At 45.9% G+C, this 19,847-nt stretch overlaps 1 protein-coding gene and 1 long non-coding RNA gene across 2 annotated transcripts in view; one reads left to right on the top strand and one right to left on the bottom strand.

Moving 5' to 3' along the window:
- B4GALT1 (beta-1,4-galactosyltransferase 1) overlaps positions 1 to 19,847 on the top strand; it is a 52,231-nt gene that overhangs the window by 16,357 nt on the left and 16,027 nt on the right. Inside the window, exon 2 of the mRNA XM_077912280.1 lies at positions 12,686 to 12,921. Coding sequence (XP_077768406.1) covers positions 12,686 to 12,921 — 236 coding nt within the window. The remainder of the gene's footprint in view (positions 1 to 12,685; positions 12,922 to 19,847) is intronic.
- On the bottom strand, positions 12,059 to 19,572 carry LOC144322352 (uncharacterized). Its single transcript, XR_013388016.1, has 2 exons — positions 19,396 to 19,572; positions 12,059 to 17,514 (listed from the first exon to the last, which is right to left on the bottom strand). It is a non-coding gene; the product is annotated as an uncharacterized LOC144322352 (long non-coding RNA).

Genomic DNA, 19,847 nt, shown 5'->3' with positions numbered 1-19,847 from the left:
GAGACATAGGCAGAGGGAGAAGCAGGCTCCATGCACCGGGAGCCTGACGTGGGATTCGATCCCGGGTCTCCAGGATCGCGCCCTGGGCCAAAGGCAGGCGCCAAACTGCTGCGCCACCCAGGGATCCCAGGTTATGTGTTTCTGACGAGAATAACATTCAAGTGATTCTAAGTTCTAATTTTTAGTGTGTCATGCCTGGATGGAAACCTGTTATCAGTTTCCTTCTTACTAGCAGTGTGAACTTTGGTCATTTCATTATGGTGGTGTTTGCTGTTTCTCCATTATTAAGTTTACTATTTTGCCGCCTTTAATTAAGAAGTATCTTAAAGGCATTTGCTTGAAATTATATAAATATCTGGTTATTCTTCAAGCATGCATCCACTAGTTTTTAGCATCTATTGTTGATTCTTATCTGAATCCGTTCTTATTATGGTGGTTGGTGATCCCATTCTATCATTCCTTCTGTATTTATTACTTGGTATTTTCCTGAAAGGAAGAGCTTTCCCTTCTACCCTATTCATATATGAGTTCAGACTTAGGGATTCTTACTTTATTCAATAGCTCATAATCCTTTACTAACATTATTTATTTAAAAAAATTTTTTTAAAGATTCTATTTATTCATGAGACACAGAGAGAGAGAGAGAGAAAGAAAGGCAGAGACAGGCAGAGGGAGAAGCAGGCTCCATGCAGGGAGCCTGACATGGGAATCAATCCCGGGTCTCCAGGATCAGGCCCTGGGCTGAAGATGGCACTAAACCGTTGAGCCACCGGGGCTGCCCCTCATTATTTATATTGATGCTCAGATTATCCCAGATTGGCCAGTGAGATCCTCTTCAGGCTGGCTCCTGTCTTTTTGACATATCCCGTCATTCTTTGAGCACTTTCTTTTAGGCACAGCAAGATGATCCAAGCTACTTTTGTTCATTCCCTGACTCAGCCCTGGAATCAGCAATTTCTCCAACAAGCCCTAGTTCTTTTTAGTAAAGAATGGTATTTAGAAACCAAGAACTAGGCCCCAGGCATTCGCCCTTTTATTTATTTATTTATTTATTTATTTATTTATTTATTTAAAGATTTATTTATTTGAGAGAGAGAATGCGTGCATGAGAGAGAGTAGGGGAAGGGGCAGAGGGAAAGAGAGAATCCCAAGCAGACTCCCCACTTAGCATGGAGCCCTATGTGGTGCCTCAGTCTTATGACCCATGATGACATGACCTGAGCTGAAACCAAGAGTTGGTATGCTTAACTGACTGAACCACCCAGGTGCCCCTCACCCTTGTTTTTAAGGTCCATCCATGTTGCTATGTGTATATATGTCTAGTGTCCATGGTGTTCATCTCAATTTTCTTTCTCCTGTAAGGATAGTTTCCCACACTGCCTCCAACACTATCTTCACAAATACTTTTGTAAGGAACAGCCTTTTCTACATGTTCTTGATGGACCTGTGGGTATGTATTGATGCAGGAGTGCCAGATACTACTCCAGAATGGCCACTCATCATATACATTTCCACTGGTCTCTACTTCCAACAAATACTCGGCATTAACTAGCTTCCTAATTTTTGGCCAAGTGTATTAATATCCTGGGATAGGTCTCATTTTAACTTGCCTTTCTCTGATGACAAATGCTCCTATGCTTGATGGCCTGTTGAGTTTCTTCTTTGGTAAATTGCTTGTTCATGATAATCATTAACCAGTTTTTTCTGTGGGGTTCTTACATTTTTCTTGATGATATGCAGGAGTTCCTTATACATCCTAGGTAATAATCCCTTGCTGGTTCCAGACATTGCAGATTCTGGATTGAATCTGCCCTCTATCTGTTCACTTTGCCTGTGCTATCCTATTTTGAATACAAACCCTTTGTTTCCTGTTTGTGAGGTCTCTCAGCAGCACTTCATTTTCTAGAACTATGTTCATACCCTTTGTTCCTCCACAGTGTAAGTGTGCTAGCATAGCTGATCTCAGCCAATTCTCTTCAACAAAGTCTATCTTTATGATGACTTAGAGTCTTACTGAGTTGTATCAAGAATGACTTTACCTTTAGAGTGTGAGGACTGTATGTAATTATTAGTCCTATATTTATTCAGCAATTATATGCTGTAGGCCTACTCTGTGTTAGGCAGTCTGCTATTACTGAAAAGGTTCAGAGGTTGTGAACCTAGCCTGCCCGTGGCTTTTCAGAGGTAGAGTAGGGATTTGAGCCTCTTCTTACCATACTGCTTCCCTCGGAAACTGAATTTGATTCCTGTCCCACTGTGTGTCAGATTTTTATATCTAACAAATGGCCTAGGAAGGTGGAGAGCAAAGTGTTCTCCCCCAGCATCCTGAGGAGGGTAAACTAATAAGGAGAAGAATGGAGGCAAATGTGTCTCTTGCCATCCTAGGCCCAGAGTCCTCAAGTGGTAGGCTCTGAGCCACCTGTTGGTGACTGGTGAGTGGCTCCAGACTGAGAGTGGAGGTCCCAATGGAAGCAGGAAGATGGCTCGGTCTGGAGAGGGAGGACATAAAATAAAACCCCAGGCCTAAATCATTCTAATCCTTTTTGAGACACTCATATCTTCTCTTGCAGAAGTGCTGTAGTTCTAAGATGAGAGAGAGAGATGCTCCAAGATCTTCCTGGAGCTAACAGAATTTCCAGGCAAATTGGCTTCCCAAGCCTTTCCTGGTAGTGGTAACTGTGGGCAGGAACAGTTTCCAGAATTTCCACAAATTCCAGAGGAGGGAGGGAGAGAAGCCAAAGGGAGAAGAGCTGAGTGAGGAGGAAATCTGCCTTTGGGCCAGGACCAAACAAAGCAGAAAATCCTCCTAGGACAGATTTTCCCTGGAGGTCAACACTGGGAAGCCTGTTTACTGACTGGGCTTTAAAAGCCTGTGGTCCCCAGCACAGTTTCTTGACCTCAGTATCTCTGTAGTTTCACCATGGATGGAAACTTTCTCTTGGGTCACCCCAGGACAGAAGTGTACTGTTACACCCCCCAGTTCCAGGGCCTTCCCGAGATGTCCTTGCTTCTCCTCCCCCACTAAGTTCTGGAGCCATGACCATGTATGATATAGAAATGTGCTTTTGAAGGATTTAGATCAGTCAGGTCAAATAAGATTCACTTTTATGCCACCTTGGATCAGTTAGTGGCTCCCTGGAACCCTAGATTAAGAGGGATTCTGAAGCAGTCTCGGTGGGCGTAGCATAGAGAGTGAGTGGAGGGACATGTGTGTTTTGCAATTTGCTGTCTGCTGCCTAGGCACATTCATGAACATCAGAAGCCTAAAGGATTAATGAGGGCAAGATAAGGATGAATTTTTTTTTTTAATAAAAAGCACTTTTATTATTATTTGGTAAGGACAAGCCTTCCCTTTATGCAAGATAAAATCCTGGATGGACCCCTGATGTTAAAATTACCCCCTATCAGGTTATACCCTGATACCTAAGTGATGGTGATTTTTTTAAATAACCAGTTGAGGTATCATATGCATTATCATACATAAAATCCACCTATTTTAAGTGTGTAATTCAGTTATATTTACTAACTTGACAGAGCTATGAATCCGTCACCATAATTTAGTTTTAGAAATTTCCATCACCCAATAAGACCCCTTAACCCATTTACACTTAATCTCCTTTCTAAACCCTGGCAAATTCAGAAAATAGCAATTAGGTTAGTGTGGCTAAAGCAGGCAGAGAACACGGTAGAGAATGATAGATGTGGGTGGGGAAAAAAGACAGGAACCAATTAGATAGGGCTTCTACGCATTTGGATTTTTGTTCTGAATAAAACGGCATGCTCTGATTTATGCTTACAAAGATCTTCCTAGATGCTGTTTTGTCCTATAGATTGCCTTTTATGGATATTTACCTTCCAAACTAGGGTCTTTCCCTGGAATTTTTGACAGTCTCTTAAGGATGGCTTTTTTTTTTTTTTTTTTTTTTTTTTTGCCATTCCGGAGTATCCTTGAGAAAGTGCCAATCCCTCTGTCCTTCATTTTACCTCATGCACAGCCTTGGGGTTGAAATGTAATCCTTAAACAAATTTTTTTTCTACCTTTATTATTCATTTTTTCCTCTCGTTTATTTTTTTAAAGCTCTATGTGGGGCATTAACTCATGGCTCTGAAATCAGGACTTGTGTGCTATACCAACTGAGCCAGCCAGGTGCCCTGAAACTTAATTCTTAAGGTCCCTGTAGCTCTGATCTGCCAGGACTCCCTGGGGTTCTGGTGTGAGGTAGATCCTGACCCTTCAGGGTGGTGGAATCTGACTCAGGCTTTGTTTCCTTAGGGTTAGGTCTTGATACTTCTGGTGACAGAATCCTGGACTGAGTGACCACTCAAGGCTTTTCTGGTGATCTCATGACCCACGTCAGACTGAGTTTTGGGGTTATTCTCTCAAGGAACAAATGGTATTTGGTGAAGAGCCTGTTTTCATGTGGCTGTGTGAGGTTTAGATGAGGAAATGCAATGTTTTCATTAGGTTAGGCTGTCCACTGCCACAAAGTCTGAAATTATAGGCCTAGAACCTGGAGGAAACTCATTTTAAAATTGAAGGTGAAGGCTGTGCCTCAAGATCATGAACCAGTTGCTATAGCTGGACACAAAAAGGCATATTTAGAGCCCAGGAAAGCGAGTGTTTGGGGGTGTGGTTGCCTTGGTCATAGATGCACAATTAGGACCACAATCTAGATTCTCGAACATCAAAAGCCAGATGGTTCCCTGCCCTGTTAGTTCTGCTTCTTTGAACTCATAGTTGAACAAGTGCTGTGTGGGTCAACATACATTTGTGACTCCTACTCCACCAGAAACTGTCCCAAGTACAGAAAAGAATGGGACACAACCCTTGCCCTCAAGGAGAGGAGGGTCTAATGAAGGGAGCGGGTAGATAGACTGGCACCCTAACCCCACAGGTCTCCACTGTAGGCTTATAAAGTTTGTAATGTTGGTGTTAAAGGGTGTTGTGGGAGGGTAGAGTGGAGACTGACTGGTCCAAGGGGAAAACTTGGAAGAGGAGATGACATTTGGCTTGAACTTTGAATTGTTCCCTTACCTCTTTCACAAGGGTTTTTGGCGTAGCTTATAAGGGTACATACTGTAAAAAGGACAGATATAAATAAAATCAAAAGAAGAGAAAATGTGACTTACAAAGATAAAGCCTGGGGAAGAGTTAAAATGTAGATATTCACACCTTCTGGCCCAACATAATTATTACATCTGTCCCTTTGCAAAAGCCAAAAGTAAAACATGTTCTGTTATATGATAAGTATTGTCAGAGAGCAGAAATATATGGTAGTTCCTGAGTATAGATTGTTTTTCTTGGTACCCACTCTTTTTTTTAACCTAAAAAAAAAAGTGTTTTTTTTTTTTTTTTTTTTTAAGAGAGTGTGAGAGACAGGGCACATATGTACCCAGGTGGGGGTGTGGATGTTGGGCAGAGGCAGAGGGAGAATCCCAAGCAGGCTCTGTGCCCAGCTCTTCAGAGCCCAACTCAGGGTGATCTCACGACCCTGAGATCATGACCTGAGCTGAAATCAGGAGTCAGACATCCAACCAACTGAGCCCCCCAGGCATCCCTCTTGGTACCTACTCTTAAAGAGCTTCGTGGGGTGGGAGGGTGGTGGTGGCTAATGAGTCAGCCTGTAAAACCACCATTTCTCAAAAAGTATAGGTTCAAGGACCTGCATTAAAGTTATCCGAAGTGCTTGTTAAAATGGCAGAGTCCTGGTCCCCAGTCCCAGACTTACCAAATCGTGAGCTCTGAGGAGTAGGATCCAGGAATCTGCAGTTTTACGTGCTTTCCCAAATGATTCCTCTTGCACTCCACAGTTTGAACCTCTGCAATAGAAGGAAACCTCACCAGCATTTTGAAAGCCAGTACAATTGCAAGTAAGAGTACTTGACCTCGGGGTGCCTGGGTGACTCAGCTGGAAGATCACACAATTGTTAATCTCGGGGTTGTCACACTGGGTGTAGAGATTACTAAAAATAATAATAATAAAAATAACTTTAAACATTAACTAAAAAAAAAAAAGAGTACTTGGTCTTTGTTTGAACATTGGGTAGGAATTTAATGAGGGAAGAGAGCAGAGTGCAAAGAAAGGGCAGTTTCACTGATGTGGATGGTTCGTTGATGGCCACGTTACTTTCAGGTGATATTTTGGCAAACCTACAAAGTGTAACAGTTCAGGGACATGGGAGAACCACTTCTAAGCACAAATAGAGGAGTATCAAATGGATGCCACTATTCTCGATTAGTCCAGCTTCCTCTTGGCCCACCTGGGCTCTGCTCTGCAAACCTCCTCTGGCAGGCTCCTTTATTCTTTGAGCAATACTTTTGTTTTTTTCTGTACCCCCAAGTGCAGGGTTCTGAGACCACAAATGTGTTCTGCTTCCTGCTGAGAAAGCGTTTCCTTCTCTGGGGTCTAATGGTGGCTTGGATGGTGAGTTGGCAGAAAGAGCAGTGGGTGTTGAAATTGTATTGAGTGTATGTTATGCTGGAGACACAATCAAGTCAGCATTAGTACTAAATTATTCCTCTTTTCTGGTCACTAAGTTGTATGTTTTAAAATCTTAATTTTTCTATTTTTTATTTCTTTTAAAGATTTTTTTATTTATTCATGAAAGACACACACACAGAGACACACACACACACACAGAGAGAGAGAGAGGCAGAGACACAGGCAGAGGGAGAAACAGGCTCCATGCAGGGAGCCCGACGCGGGACTCGATCCCTGGACTCTAGGATCACGCCCTAGGCCGAAGGCAGGTGCTAAACCACTGAGCCACCCAGGGATCCCCTGAAATCTTTATTTTGGAAGATACTTGGTTTTGGGGGAGGGGATGTCACACTTCCTGTCTTTGGGTTATATTTTGAAATATTTATTATTTAATTTTAAAGATAGACCAAAGGTATAAAGAAAAAAAAAAACACCATGAAATAAATCATTTCCAGTACTTTTGAAGCCTTTGTGAGCTAGATTTTAAAATTAAATGAGTAATGGTTACCATGGGACTTGAGAAGTCTCTTCTGGTGGCTCTCTGTTGCCACGTTTCCTTGAAGTGTATTGAAAGTCTCTTGGCTGCTTGTATCAGCAGCAGGTAAGCAGGGAGAAGAGCTGTATGCTGTCCACTCAGGTAAGATTTGTCGGCATACTCTGTGTCCATAACAACCAAGTGGGCACAACTTTTGCATGATGAGTCTTCTCTGAGAGGGGAGATGCTTCTGTGCAAAGCTTTCTTAGACTCTCTTCCCTGGTATACCAGATACCTTTTCCTCTGTGCCATTTCAGTTGTTCTTCCCACTGTCATCCTCACCAGTTTGCTGGTCTCCCTCCCGTCTGAGAGCAAAGAGCTTTGTATGCCTGGTGCCAGCCTGGCCTTGTGCAGAGGATGGTGCTTTTAATTTCTAGTCTGAGGAGCCATAGGGAGGCCCAGGAGTTCATGAGACCACTGTAGACAGCTGTTACCCCAAGCCTGGGGATTTGGTAGGACCCAGTTTCCAGTGTGTTATCTGACCTTCAGAAGATCAGTACAGAGAAAAACAGCCTACCCACATGATCCTGTGAACCGCACTGGCGTTGACGGGGAGATGGTTTGAAGAGGCACTATGTCCTGCTGTCAGGGCTGAGGCCTCTCCGAGGAAGACATGCCAGTATCCCAACTTGAGAGCTGCAGAACTTTGGGCACTGCCTGGTCTCACAGTTTCTAAATATTTGAATTTCATTACCCAGGAAAGTTTCAAAAGAAACTTAGGAACCTTGATCTTGGGCTGTTGAGCATGGATTTTTTAAAAATTAAAATAAGTCGACTTAGTTTAATAATCCACCATGATTTCATAAAAGGACATTTTAACATTTAAAGAGCCAGAAGCACCTGACGGGAACCAAGGGCATTCCCACTGATTACATTTAGCTTTATGAAGAACACATTGTCTTTACTTTTACCATTTTGTGGCAGGCTGGTGAACATTGTCATGACCTAGCACCACGTCAAAGATTGTATCCTGAGCCACTGGCCAGTCAGCTGGGAAGTGGTGACTAGATGTTCAAGGCTGTTTTGCTGAGGATAGAGGAATGAACTAGTGGCTCAGCCAGCGTGAAAGTGAGACAGGGAATCCGTGCTGGGTTGGCTCTAGATTAGCAGGGCTTTGATGGAGGGGCACGCGTGTGTTTGGGTTTGCCGTGCCGGGCAAGGGAGCAGTGGAATTTGTCTGAGTTGAGCTCACACATTGAAGTTATTGAGCGCCTTACACGCAAGGCCGTGACCTGGACTCCCAGCCGAGAGGCCCACGTGGCGGGGCTTTAGCCGGGGGAGCCGAGGACAGGCTCACATCTGCTCAGCTGCTTACGTAACCCTGCTTCCAGCTCCCAGAGCCAAGAAAACACACAAGCCAGCCCAGCAGGGCCTAGGGCCTGTGGTAGCACACACCATGCGCTGCACAGCAAGGGAGCCTTGGCTCAGCATGAGGACTGTCATGAAGCCCTCAGCCCTCTGCTTCCTCCCCTTGCCTCTCTCTGAGGCCCCTGGCAGTGGCTCTGAGCTCTGATAGCGGCTCGTTGTGGTTCTGGGCATAGCTGGTCACTGCCCTCCTGGAGTCTGAACTCTGGATTTTCTCACTGGGACAGAGCCAGGCATGCCGTGGAGGACTGCCCCTGCAGCATGGCAGGGGGTGTGCAGGGCACTCAGGGAGGTCTCCTGACTGGCACTGGACCCAGGAGGCATTTGGCTCCAGGTCTGCAGCCGCTGTTGACCAATCTCAGGAATGAGACACGGGGCCCTTAGGGCTGTGGAGGCTTCAGAGAAAGCAGGTGGGAAAGAATTGCTACAGAGAGCAGGATTGGGGATCAGGGTGCTCTGGATGTGTTGCAGACATGATGGGTGTTGTGAGAAGTGCCCAGAGAGGAGCCGGAGAGTGAGAAGAGGCTGTTCAGTAATAAAGCTCTGCATGAAGCCATTGGAAGTCCCTTAGACAGCTTTGAACCAGGGTAGTTTTCATTTGGGTCAGCAGGGAGCTTCTTGAAGTGAGGATGGGTCTTGACTCTCCCATCACCCGCCTCCCCCACTGGGCACACAATCTGGCACACAATAGGTGTCCAGAAAGTGCTGATTAAAACAAATTGGAAGTGACTTTGACATACCATAGGAAAAGTTGGCATTAAACACTTCAAAAAAGAGTCTGGTTTGGCACTTGAGTAGGCTCCCATGGATTGTCACATGCTGTTGACGCCTCCTGTGTATGTAAGTGAGTGAGTGTGCTGGGTTTGGGGAAGGGGAGAGGGGATAGAAGATGGATCATCTAGGTTATCAGCTCCCAGAGTCTGGTGGACAGTGGTGTCAGTTGCCAAGGAAACCCTGGAGCAGTGCCAGGTTTGACTACAGGTGGTGAAGGTGGTGGCGATGCATTAGTCTGTGTGTGTGTGTGTGTGTGTGTGTGTGTGTGTGTAGGAGTGTTGAATAAAAGTTCTTTTGGTGCTAGTTGGGTTCCAATCCCTGCAATCTACAGATAGGAAACTGGTATCCTGAGAATGGGTAGTACTTGCCTAAAGATTATCCAGCAAGTCACTGGTGGAGCTGAATCAGGGCCCAGGCAGCCTTTCTCCTGTCAAGGAAACTACCTCAGGACTACCTTTTAGGAATCCTCAAGTGGCCAAAACTAAGATGCTTTCCAACCCACAGATGTCTGCTCTAGGGAGGTTGGGGAGACCATATGTGAATTCCTGTCTTCTGAGCTGGTTTCAGAAAGTGTGTGGTAGGGTGACAGTCCAGATGCCTCTTAGGTTCCTGAAAATGGAGTTATGTTTAGCAGCATCTTCAGTAGGTAGGGTGGGGCTGTATGTGTATGTGTGTGTGTGTGGGGGGTGTTGCAGATGTTGTGGGGCCCTCTGAAGTGAGGAGAGCCCAGTAATCTTCTTTTCATGTTTTTCACAAGTGCACTGTGCTGCAGGGCCTCCCAGAAGCTTTGCTGGGGCGAAGCAGCCCAGGCCTAGTGGCCTTTGTGGGGAAGGGCTACCTCTACGAAAGCCACAAAGCTTGTGAAGATGAGAGGTCCAGCTCCCTGTTGCCCTAGCACCCCGGTTCCTTGGGATTTACGTAGGTCCTTCCCCAAATCAGCCAAGTCATCCCCCAGGGGAGTGGCCTGAGATTCCATATTTTTATGAATTACCTCACATGATTCTGATGATGGTTTGAGGAAAACTGGTTCAGGTGACCCCTTACTTAGTCCTGGAGCATAGTACCTACTCACTCGAGGGCACCCCAGGAAGCTGGAACTGGGTCAGTTGTGTGAAGGACTGATCTGAGAGGCCCCTGTGTCCCTGCGCCAGGGCGTCTGCTGTCTGAACTCTGGTAATGAAGAGAGCAAAAGGATGAAGCCAGATTGGGGCTTTATTAATTTTAAGATTCCGGTCTGTCCTTTCATGCAGAAGTCTGTTGCTAAAGGAAAGAAGGAAGGGCATTTTTGGCAAAGAGAAAAGTGTGGACACAGGCATGGTTTATTGGAATGGGGAGGGAGGTAGAACTGACTAAAGGGCCTTGTTGCCGCGCTCAGAGGTTTGGCCTTACTTGTCAAAAACTATACAGCCTTTGACCATCACAGGTGTTTGTTTTGTTTTGTTTTGTTTTGTTTTGTTTTGTTTTGTTTTGTTTTGTTTTGTTTTTGTAGGAAAATGGTCTGATTAGATCTGTGTCTCAGAAGAAAATAAATGGATGGGAATGGGTTCAATGATTATGGAACTGAGTCAGCATTGGAGGAAGGGAAGGTGTGAGAAGTAGCAGGGGATGCTGAGGAGGAGGAAATGGGGAGTCTGCACCTGCTGAGAAGCAGGAGGAACAAGAGTCATAGCTTACTTCTCTGGGGCTTGTTTCAGGAGGGCGAGTGATCTGTGGCAGACACGGGGTGTTTGGAGCACCACATTCTTGATGAACAAATAGGGCAATGGAGTGATGCATGCCTGGCCTTGGGTGGGTCTCACCAGCATGTTTCAGGTGGATTTGCTTGCAATCTGTGGTCAGCAGTCTCACTTCTATTCTGTAGTTTCCTTTGTCTTTGTGGCCAGTTGGCTTCACCAGGTGAAGCTGGTTACACTAGAGTAACAGTTCTCAAAATATGTTCCATGGTAGAATGATTCAGTGGGCAAATAAGTTTGGGAAATGGTGAGTTATATAAAGTGAAGGGAGTTTCTTGACTGCACAACTTCTCAGAGCCTTCGGTGTGCCTCATACTTTTCAGAAGCAAGATTAAGTATGCTTATTTGACCAGGGGACGTGTTCTTCCATTGAGCGTCTTACTGGAATTATTGTTTCCTGCAACCTACTTTGAAAAAGTCTGGCCCACAGGGAATACTGGAGTTCTGGGTTTGAGTATTGGCTCTGTCCCCAATTCCCTCTGCAACCCCAGGCCATCTTTTCCCTGTCCTCACCTTGCATACCACATGAGGGGCGTTCCCCAGTGGAGTGGTGCAGTCCTCTCCTAGTTCCACCTTAGGAAACAGGGACTTCCATGTCTGTATCTGGATCTTTTTTTTTTTTTTTTTTAAATGATTAAATGTATGTTTTTTTAATTTTTTTTTTTTTAAAGATTTTTTATTTATTTATTCATGATAGTCACAGAGAGAGAGAGAGAGAGAGGCAGAGACACAGGCAGAAGGAGAAGCAGGCTCCATGCACTGGGAGCCCGATGTGGGATTCGATCCCGGGTCTCCAGGATCGCGCCCTGGGCCAAAGGCAGGCGCCAAACCGCTGCGCCACCCAGGGATCCCCTGTATCTGGATCTTAACATTGGCCTTTCCTTCTACTCCTAACCTGTCACTGCCTCACAATCCACCATCCATGTCTCATTGATTTTTCTTCTAAGCCAAGAGCTGTCTTATTAACATATTTCTCTCATCTGGAGCCATATTTTTCCAGGCCAGAAGCTTGGGGTAGGGGACCTCTTTGATTTTTCCTCCTTTCTTCATCCCCTTTGTTACTCTGCCTCCTATATTTACTCAGCATTCTTTTTCAGTGTTCTTTTTAGCTGTTTCTCCTCTTTTTTTTCCCTCAGTCTGCTCTGGGATCTCAGTTCCTTCAGTCCCTATCCTTGAAGTTTTTTTTGTTTTTTGTTTTTGTTTTTTAAATCAGTGCATCAAGTGCCTTCCTGAGATATAGGTTATTCATGCCACTTCTTGCTACCTTCCAATTTGAGGCTGATTCCCATAACACTGTCCTCCCCAACACACACACACACACACTCTTTCTCTCTCTCTCTCTCTCTCTCTCTCTCTCTCTCTCCCCCCTTTCTCCAACTAGGCTAATTTCAGAGAGTCGATGGAAGTCATTTGTGTAAGGCCACACAGCTGAGCTGGGAGGTGGCAAAGTTAGGTCTCAACCTCAGGATTTCTGAGAAAGTGCTTTCTCATCCATTTTCTCTGATCCTTACAACAACCTTTCAGGACGTCTGAGCAGCAATCACTCTATTTCCATTTAGAGCTGAGAAACATAGAATCTGAGGGGGTGGGTCCTGGGCAGATGAGTGCTTCATAGGGTGGCCAGCTGTCCAGCTTTGCCTGGTACTGAGGGGTTTCTTGGGATGGTTGATCATGCTAGTGCTGGACATGAGTGCCTTTTCCACAGCCACACTGCCTCCCAGAGGATATGTCTCCCGAGGCTGTGGCCTGGGTGAACCCTGTAGCCTGCTAACTTCTCCTTCCTTCCACCTCTCTAGTCGGCCCTATGGTGATCGAGTTTAACATGCCTGTGGACCTGAAGCTTGTGGAGAAACAGAATCCAGAGGTGAAGGTGGGCGGCCGCTATACCCCCAAGAACTGCATCTCTCCCCACAAGGTGGCCATCATTATACCATTCCGTAACCGGCAGGAACATCTCAAGTACTGGCTGTATTACTTGCACCCAATCCTACAGCGTCAGCAGTTAGACTACGGCATCTATGTTATCAACCAGGTGAGGTCTGGGAAGATGGAGTGAGGGAGGGAGCATGTGTGTGTGTTTGCACACATGTGAGCACATACATGTACGCAAATATGTGAGTAATGAGGGGTGAGAGAAAGAACATGATACGTGGCATTTTATAACCCCACCGCCATCACCCTCCTTAAATGATGCAGATAAGCTAAATACCATACAACTTGCTTGCTTGTTGCTTTTAGCTCATTAGGCAAGGGTAATTGCCAGGGTATTTTGTTTTCTTTTTGCTGTTAAGTACCCTTCCAGCAAAACTGAGAGAAAAATGACAATCCTAAGTCTCCCAAAGTAAAGCACTGACTATTTCCTGTCTTTGGGTGTCTGTGTATTTTCCTTTAAAAAGGAAAAACAAAACACCCATTTAAATGTCAGAGTTTTAGGCAGCTTCGAAATGATCTGGTCTGATTGTATCTCCTAGGACATGTGCAGGAGATGACACCCTTAGATCAGGCCTGAATACCAGCTCCCAGCAAAATGGCTGGCAAAGTCTGATTCGTAGGCCACTGAGTGTCATGTACACCGGGCTGAGTCTGAGAAAGATACTGCATGTCTGACTCGTGTATGTTGAGCTTAGCTATGCTAAGGAAACTAATTTTGAAGACGTGTCAGCCTTTATCAGCATGTCCTGGAGAATCAGATTGATCTAAAATGCAGTTTTTAAAAAATAACTTTGTGAATTCTAGTTTGTTGAGAAGCATTATTTTTCTAAGATTGTAACTCTGGTGTTTTGAGTTAATTCTGAATATCTAAATTTATATTTTTATAGACTATCACCTGCTAGGTGGAATAACACATTTATGCTGTCTGCTTACTAAGGTTCATTGAAATTCATCCAAAGAGATAATACAGTATGCCCAATTCTAAAAGGCCCACTCACTGTCCATTTCATTTCAAGATAAGCTGTGGATCTGCTTGAGGTAGTAAAGTTGTTGGTAGTTGACAGCTTCTATCAGAGTTAGAAGGACTTTGTATGCCCTTCCTGGGACCAGAGGAAAGATGGAAATAGCAGTGTGTCCATCAGCCATTTCTGAGCACTGTCATGACATAGTGCTGCAAAGAGATTCTAAAGAAGTAAAGTCCCAGTTCTATCTGTCCTGAGGCTTCCTTCCCCACAGTGGCAAAAAGGACCCTTCCAGGGAATAATCTGTTAAAAATCCCAAATAGCACATGATTGGATGGTGGCTGCCATATGCTTTGGAAGCTCAAAGGAAGGAGAGAGCAATGAGTAACCTTAAAGAACCGGGATATAAACTATGTTCCTAAGGGCTAGAGGGACACCTGGGCATCCCAACTGGAGCCAGTGAACAGGGACTTTAATGCAGAAAGGAGCTTGGCATGTTCCTGGAGATATAGTTGAGCATAGGGGTAGGAAAGCAGCAGAGGTGGTAGGGCCAGGGGCTAGAGCTGAATCTGTCAGGGAGGGAAGAGCAGAACAGCCCTGTTAAAAGGAAACTGAAGTTCAAGGTGGGGGAGTAGGTGGCAGGCAATCCCCTTGAGGCTGTTGAGTCCCCTGGCCAAGTGAGGCACAGACCAAGGTCCTGAGAAAATCTGCAGGCAAGGCAGCCAGACAATTGTAGATCATCTTGGAAGAATATTTGACAATGTAAGAGAGAATAGGTAAATGCCCTATACAATCCAAGCCACTTCAATTATTTGTTTAAGAAAACCCGTGTCATCAAGGAACATTTGATGCCAATGAACACATGTTGATCATGGCAAGATCCAGGAGCATTACTAAAGCAGTGGCAGTGATTTGCCTAGAAGAGGAAGCCACCATCACTAGGAGCTAGTAAGGATCACTAAAAACAAGCTATACCAGCTATATATCTCCTTCTCTCTTTGACAGTTATACCAGTAGATGAGTGATCACTGTATTGTCAGATCTTATTACGCAGAGCATCTGATGGCTTCCCACAAATCTGTCTGACCACAGGGGAAACAACTATGGGCTAGATAGCATATAAATTAGATTAAAATATACCTTTGAGTAAAGAGGATAAAGGAATTAGCGGTGATGCAGAGTTTTTGAATTTAGGTGACTGAGGTCAAGGAAGACTGGAGGGAAGGATGGTGATGTAGAGATATGTTATATTTTAGGGGAATGAGAGACTTCCCCATTCAAGTATAAAGTCAAAACAAACACTGGATCGGTGAAATTTAGCCACGATCTTAAATTCCTCACGATTTTAAATTCCTATGGTGTACTATATATAACTGTTTCCCAGGTGTCACACAACAGATTTCTGAATGTTTTATACCAGCTGTATGCCCCTACCTGCCCTAGTCTAAGCGGGGGGACCAACTAAACAAGCCAGCTTGGACAGTGACACCACTGTGCTGGCTCACGCTGGACCCTGCATAAGACAGGGCTTCTTCCAAAGTGTGCTTTCTGAAAAGGAGCTCTGAAGCCAAATGCATTTGAAAAGTGCTGGATTGAACAACGGGAAGCAGGCTTCATTCCTGCAGAGCATTTAGTGTGCTGGTGTACATTACAGCCTCCAGAGCTGCTCAGCACACGGTGTTTTCTGAACTTGGCTGACTGGAGATCTGTTTTCCAAGAACGTCTCAAGCAATGAATGTTCTATGAATGACACTTTGGGGAAAGCAGGCCTAAACGAATACCTCCCCGCTACAACCTCTCTAACTTCCCTAGGATACTGAGACCCTTCTCGCCCCATCTCATCCCACTTGCAACTTAACACTGGAAATATTTTATTTTTAGCTTTCCAAACATAATGATACATTTTTTGCCTCCAGTCTTGTTAGTATCATCTCACCACCCTCCCTCCATGTCTTTTTGTTTCTCCATCTTTTCTTTCTTTTCTAAGGGTTAACTTTCCACCTTAGGAAAATCTTTTCCTCCTTATCTCTCTCTTCCCCAGCTAATCTTATTTATTATGCTCCACCCCTATCCTGATTATTTGGGAAAATGTGATCTGACTTCCAGATAACTGAATCATGAAGAAACTTGAAGTTTGCTCTAGCTTTCCAGTAAAGAATATCATTTGTATGTATCCATAAAGAGCACATAATAGTAAGGTGGTGATAGGAAACCTAATCCTTGAAAGAGGCAGAAGAAGAAATATTTGGAACATGGCCCACCTACAAATTAGGAATTTCCTTTGTTCTCTTTTGTTATATAAAAAAGAGGAAGAAAGAGAGTTGGTCGCATCTGGCTTTGACCTTTGTGCAAATAGGCAGCAGTCAAGCCTCCCATCATCTCCCTGCCTCAGACACCCTGCAGTGGCCTAGGCCCTTCATTCACTGCCTGCCCCATTAAAGATGAGAGAGAGAAAGAATGCTTACAGTAGGAGGGGCCTTGGAGACATCTATTCCAAGGGTTCTAACAGGTTTTGAGAATGGGAACCTCCTGCCTCATTAAAATGTTATGTAATCCCCCATCAATATCAGGATACAATGGCTCTATTCTACTTAAAGTAGAGTCCCCATCCCTAACCCTCATTTCCCACTTCAGTCTTTGCTGAGATCTGCCTGGACCCCCAAGGCAGAGGAGGAAACAAGGCTCAGAGGAGAAGTGACCGGGAGGAAGTCCCGTAAGTAACAGGAGGGCTGCAGCTCAAAGCCCAGCCCCTGTTACCTAGTGCCCTCTCACTGCATCAGCACTAACTCCACTCTCTAGGCCATTTGGTCCCTTCTTCAAAGTCTTTTTCCAAGCTGGGTATAAGGGCTGGCAGTGAGCTTCAAGCTTTGACTGCCTGGGCTCCAGCTCTGCCATTTCCCAGGCTCTGTGATCCTAGGCTTGAATTCTTCAGACCTCTGTTTCCTTATTGGTGGGAGGGGGAGGTTTTGGTATTTACACATGAGGGCTGTAAAGCACCTGGTGAACCCTCAGTAAACATTTACTGTTCATGGTATGATTTGTGTTCCTTCTCGCCCCTCCTTTCTCCCTGCCTATTTCCTCTGCCCAGTGCTGTCGTGATGAGCTCTTGACTGCTCCCCCTGCCTCCTGCTCCACTCCTTCTCAGTACTGGCCCCAGGACCCTCCCTCCCATTTGTATGGCTTCTGTGGGGTCAGAGGATGGTGGATGATGACAGAAAACGGAATCTCAGGGGACTTAGGGACCATGGCAAGCCTAACAGCTTCTTCTGAGTAGGATTGTGTCTCAAGCTCCGCACACAGGGGTGAGCTTTCATGGGCTTTTGTGGCTCCTGCCCATCTCCATATCTAGCTGTTAACTACTCACTTTTGGTTTAGGTCCCTCCAATTACCATAACAACTTGCAAAAAACAAAAAACAAAACAAAACAAAAAAACCCAACAAACTTGCAGCTCACAGTGAGTGAGGTGGAGGGGAGTGGGGAAGGCTTTACCAGCGGAGATTGCTGTTCGTGCTCAGGTCTCCACCACTCCTCCTCCCACCGGTGCTCCAGCCTCACATCAGAGTTCTGGCATGTCCGCCCTCTTGGAGCTGAGGATGGTGCTCTGTGGCACAGATGTCCCACAGTCTAACGCCGGGACCTCAGTGCAGAGGTGGATATCAAGATATACCATAGCAGATGAGGGAGGGGCATTGTAATTCTTGATACTCAGGAAAGGAAACTGTAAAACCACCTAGGGGGAAAGAAAGGCAGGTTACTACCTGGTAGTAAAAGCCATACAAAAGAAATAGAGGATATTTGTGAGGTTAACGAGCACAAAAATTACCAAACAGATGAGGAATGCAGGCCCAGCCAGTCAGGTGGGTTGGTAATAACTGTGCAGCCCTTTGTCCTGAGTCAGGGCCCAGGAACGGTCTCTCCAATTTTGTTTGTCTATCCTCTGGTGCTTCTGGTCTCACCCAGCTGTCCCAGATTTTCTTATTTCTGACCATGTTACTCCTTAAGCCCTTCAGATGTCCCTACTGCCCACAGCCAAGGTTGTAAAGGGTCCAAAGCCCCGAGCTTGGCATTTAAGACCTGCAGTCCTCCCATGACCTCCCTCTAGTCACTTCTTTGTCAGTCCTTCTTTGGCCACACTTGACACCACAGCCACAACGGACTCTCCATCTACACTGAGACACACTCTGTGTTCCCTTCTTGTGCCTTTGCTTATGCTGCCCCCTCTTCCCCATGTGCCTGTCCTTCCTTCCCCTAGTTGCTTTCTTTCTAGCCACCATTGAACCCCTGCCCCCAGGCCCCCATCCCCTTGCCCCACCTTAGCTCTGTGAAGCCTTGGAGTAGAGCCCACTTCTCCTTCTCTGCTGTTCCCAGGCCAGTCAGTGCTTTCTGGTGAGGGGTGAGGGCTGATTCTGTATGTACATGCCCTCCCTGGCCTGTGGCCTCTAGACCAAAGGCTCTTCAGGTCTGCCACCCTCTGTCTCTCTGACAGCTCCATGCATAGTCCAGTGCTTAGTCAGGGTTTGGAGCTAGAAGCTGCTCCCTATGATCCTTGCCCATTTACTGAACACCCATTCCTAGGACCCCTTTGTCCTCGTTCTCTGGTGAGATCTGTTCCTCTTGGAAATAAAGCCTCCTTTCCCAGGTCAGGTTGTGACCCTTGGGAACCCACCTGCACAGCCCTTCCCTGGGGTCTCTCCCCAAAGCTTCCTCCTCCTCACTCATAGGAGCAGGCTGCCTGGGACATTTCCCTCAGGGTGACCTTGCTCTTCAGGAAAAATGCAGAGAATCTACCTTAGCCCTGTGGTTATTGATGGTCATAAAACTTTATGGTCCTTTGGTCCTTTCATGGCCTCATTTCAAATTTTGACCCTACCAACCCCCCCCCCCCCCCCCCCCCGTAAGTACCCTCTTTGTTCCTGCTTAGAGAAAGCTCATGAAGGTAAGCAGCTTGCTCAGGACCCCCATGATGGCTGGATGGTAGAGCTGGGATTTGGACAGAGATCACCTGAGGACTAAGGAGTGCCTTGGCTTGCTACATTTAGTCCTGAACACACTCATTCCCCTCACTGGGAAACAGCTCCATATCCATTGGCAACACCACTTTGAATCTCAGTGGGTCATGAGAGGTGAGTAGCAGCTTCGGAGTAATAGCCTCAAAACCCCCTGGGAGGCTTGCCCAGTTGTCAGGCTGACAGGTAAATCCTGGTCTGAAAGCCCGGGTGTGCAGTAGAAGGGGACCTGCCTGAGGAGTCTTTGACTTCGGAATTTTTTCCTACATGAAGCTAGGATGAATTAGAGTGAATTAGACACATGGGTCCATCCTGTTATGGAGGAGGACAATTGCCTGGGCCTATGGCCCCCACTAGTTTGATTTCTGTCTTGATTTTGTCCACCATCCTTCTCCTCACCCCCCAATCCCTGCCTTTCATTTTCTCCTGAAGCTGTCGGCACCCAGCTTCACTCCTGAAGCTGCAGACTGATGTGTGCAGGAATGGGGCTCGGGAGTGGTAGAGCCAGTCCCGTCCTGCAGCAGCCCCTTCCTTGAGTGCTTGGATTCTTCTGGATCTGGGGGCCCAGGAGCATTGTGGGAAGGCTAGGAGTGTCTGTGTCCCACCAGAGTTTGTGTGCTGTCCCAGTGATTGGTTGTTGCCTTTGCTGTGGGTTTTCTCCACTCCTCCTCGGTGGCTTGGTCCACTCTCCTGGGGAATGTGGCAGAGCACTTACAGGGACCCACAGAGCTTGCCAATCGCCTCCCTGGACATGGTTCTGGGAAGTTGTTGTTTTCTTTGCTCACCTGTGATGTCATAAAGGGGAGTGACAGCTTCTTCGGAATTTGCCTTTGCCCTGGAATAGGAGGGTCAGAATGGGCGCCCCCCTTTTCTTCACAGCCTTGACATTGCCTCTTTTCCTTACCTCACTTCCCTTGCATCCATCCTTGTTTCTTTTTTCTTTTTCTTTTTTTTTTTCTTCTAGTGGGGGCCTTTTGCTTTTACTTGTTAATCCTGTTTGTAGCAAAGCAAGCTGAAGGAGGAGCTCCTCTCTGTGATCTGCTTCTTACTCTCCACC

The sequence above is a fragment of the Canis aureus genome, chromosome 10 (assembly GCF_053574225.1).
Source record: "Canis aureus isolate CA01 chromosome 10, VMU_Caureus_v.1.0, whole genome shotgun sequence".
Taxonomy (NCBI): domain Eukaryota; kingdom Metazoa; phylum Chordata; class Mammalia; order Carnivora; family Canidae; genus Canis; species Canis aureus.
The sequence above is the reverse complement of the archived record's forward strand: the minus strand, read 5'-3'. Positions and strand labels throughout refer to the sequence as shown.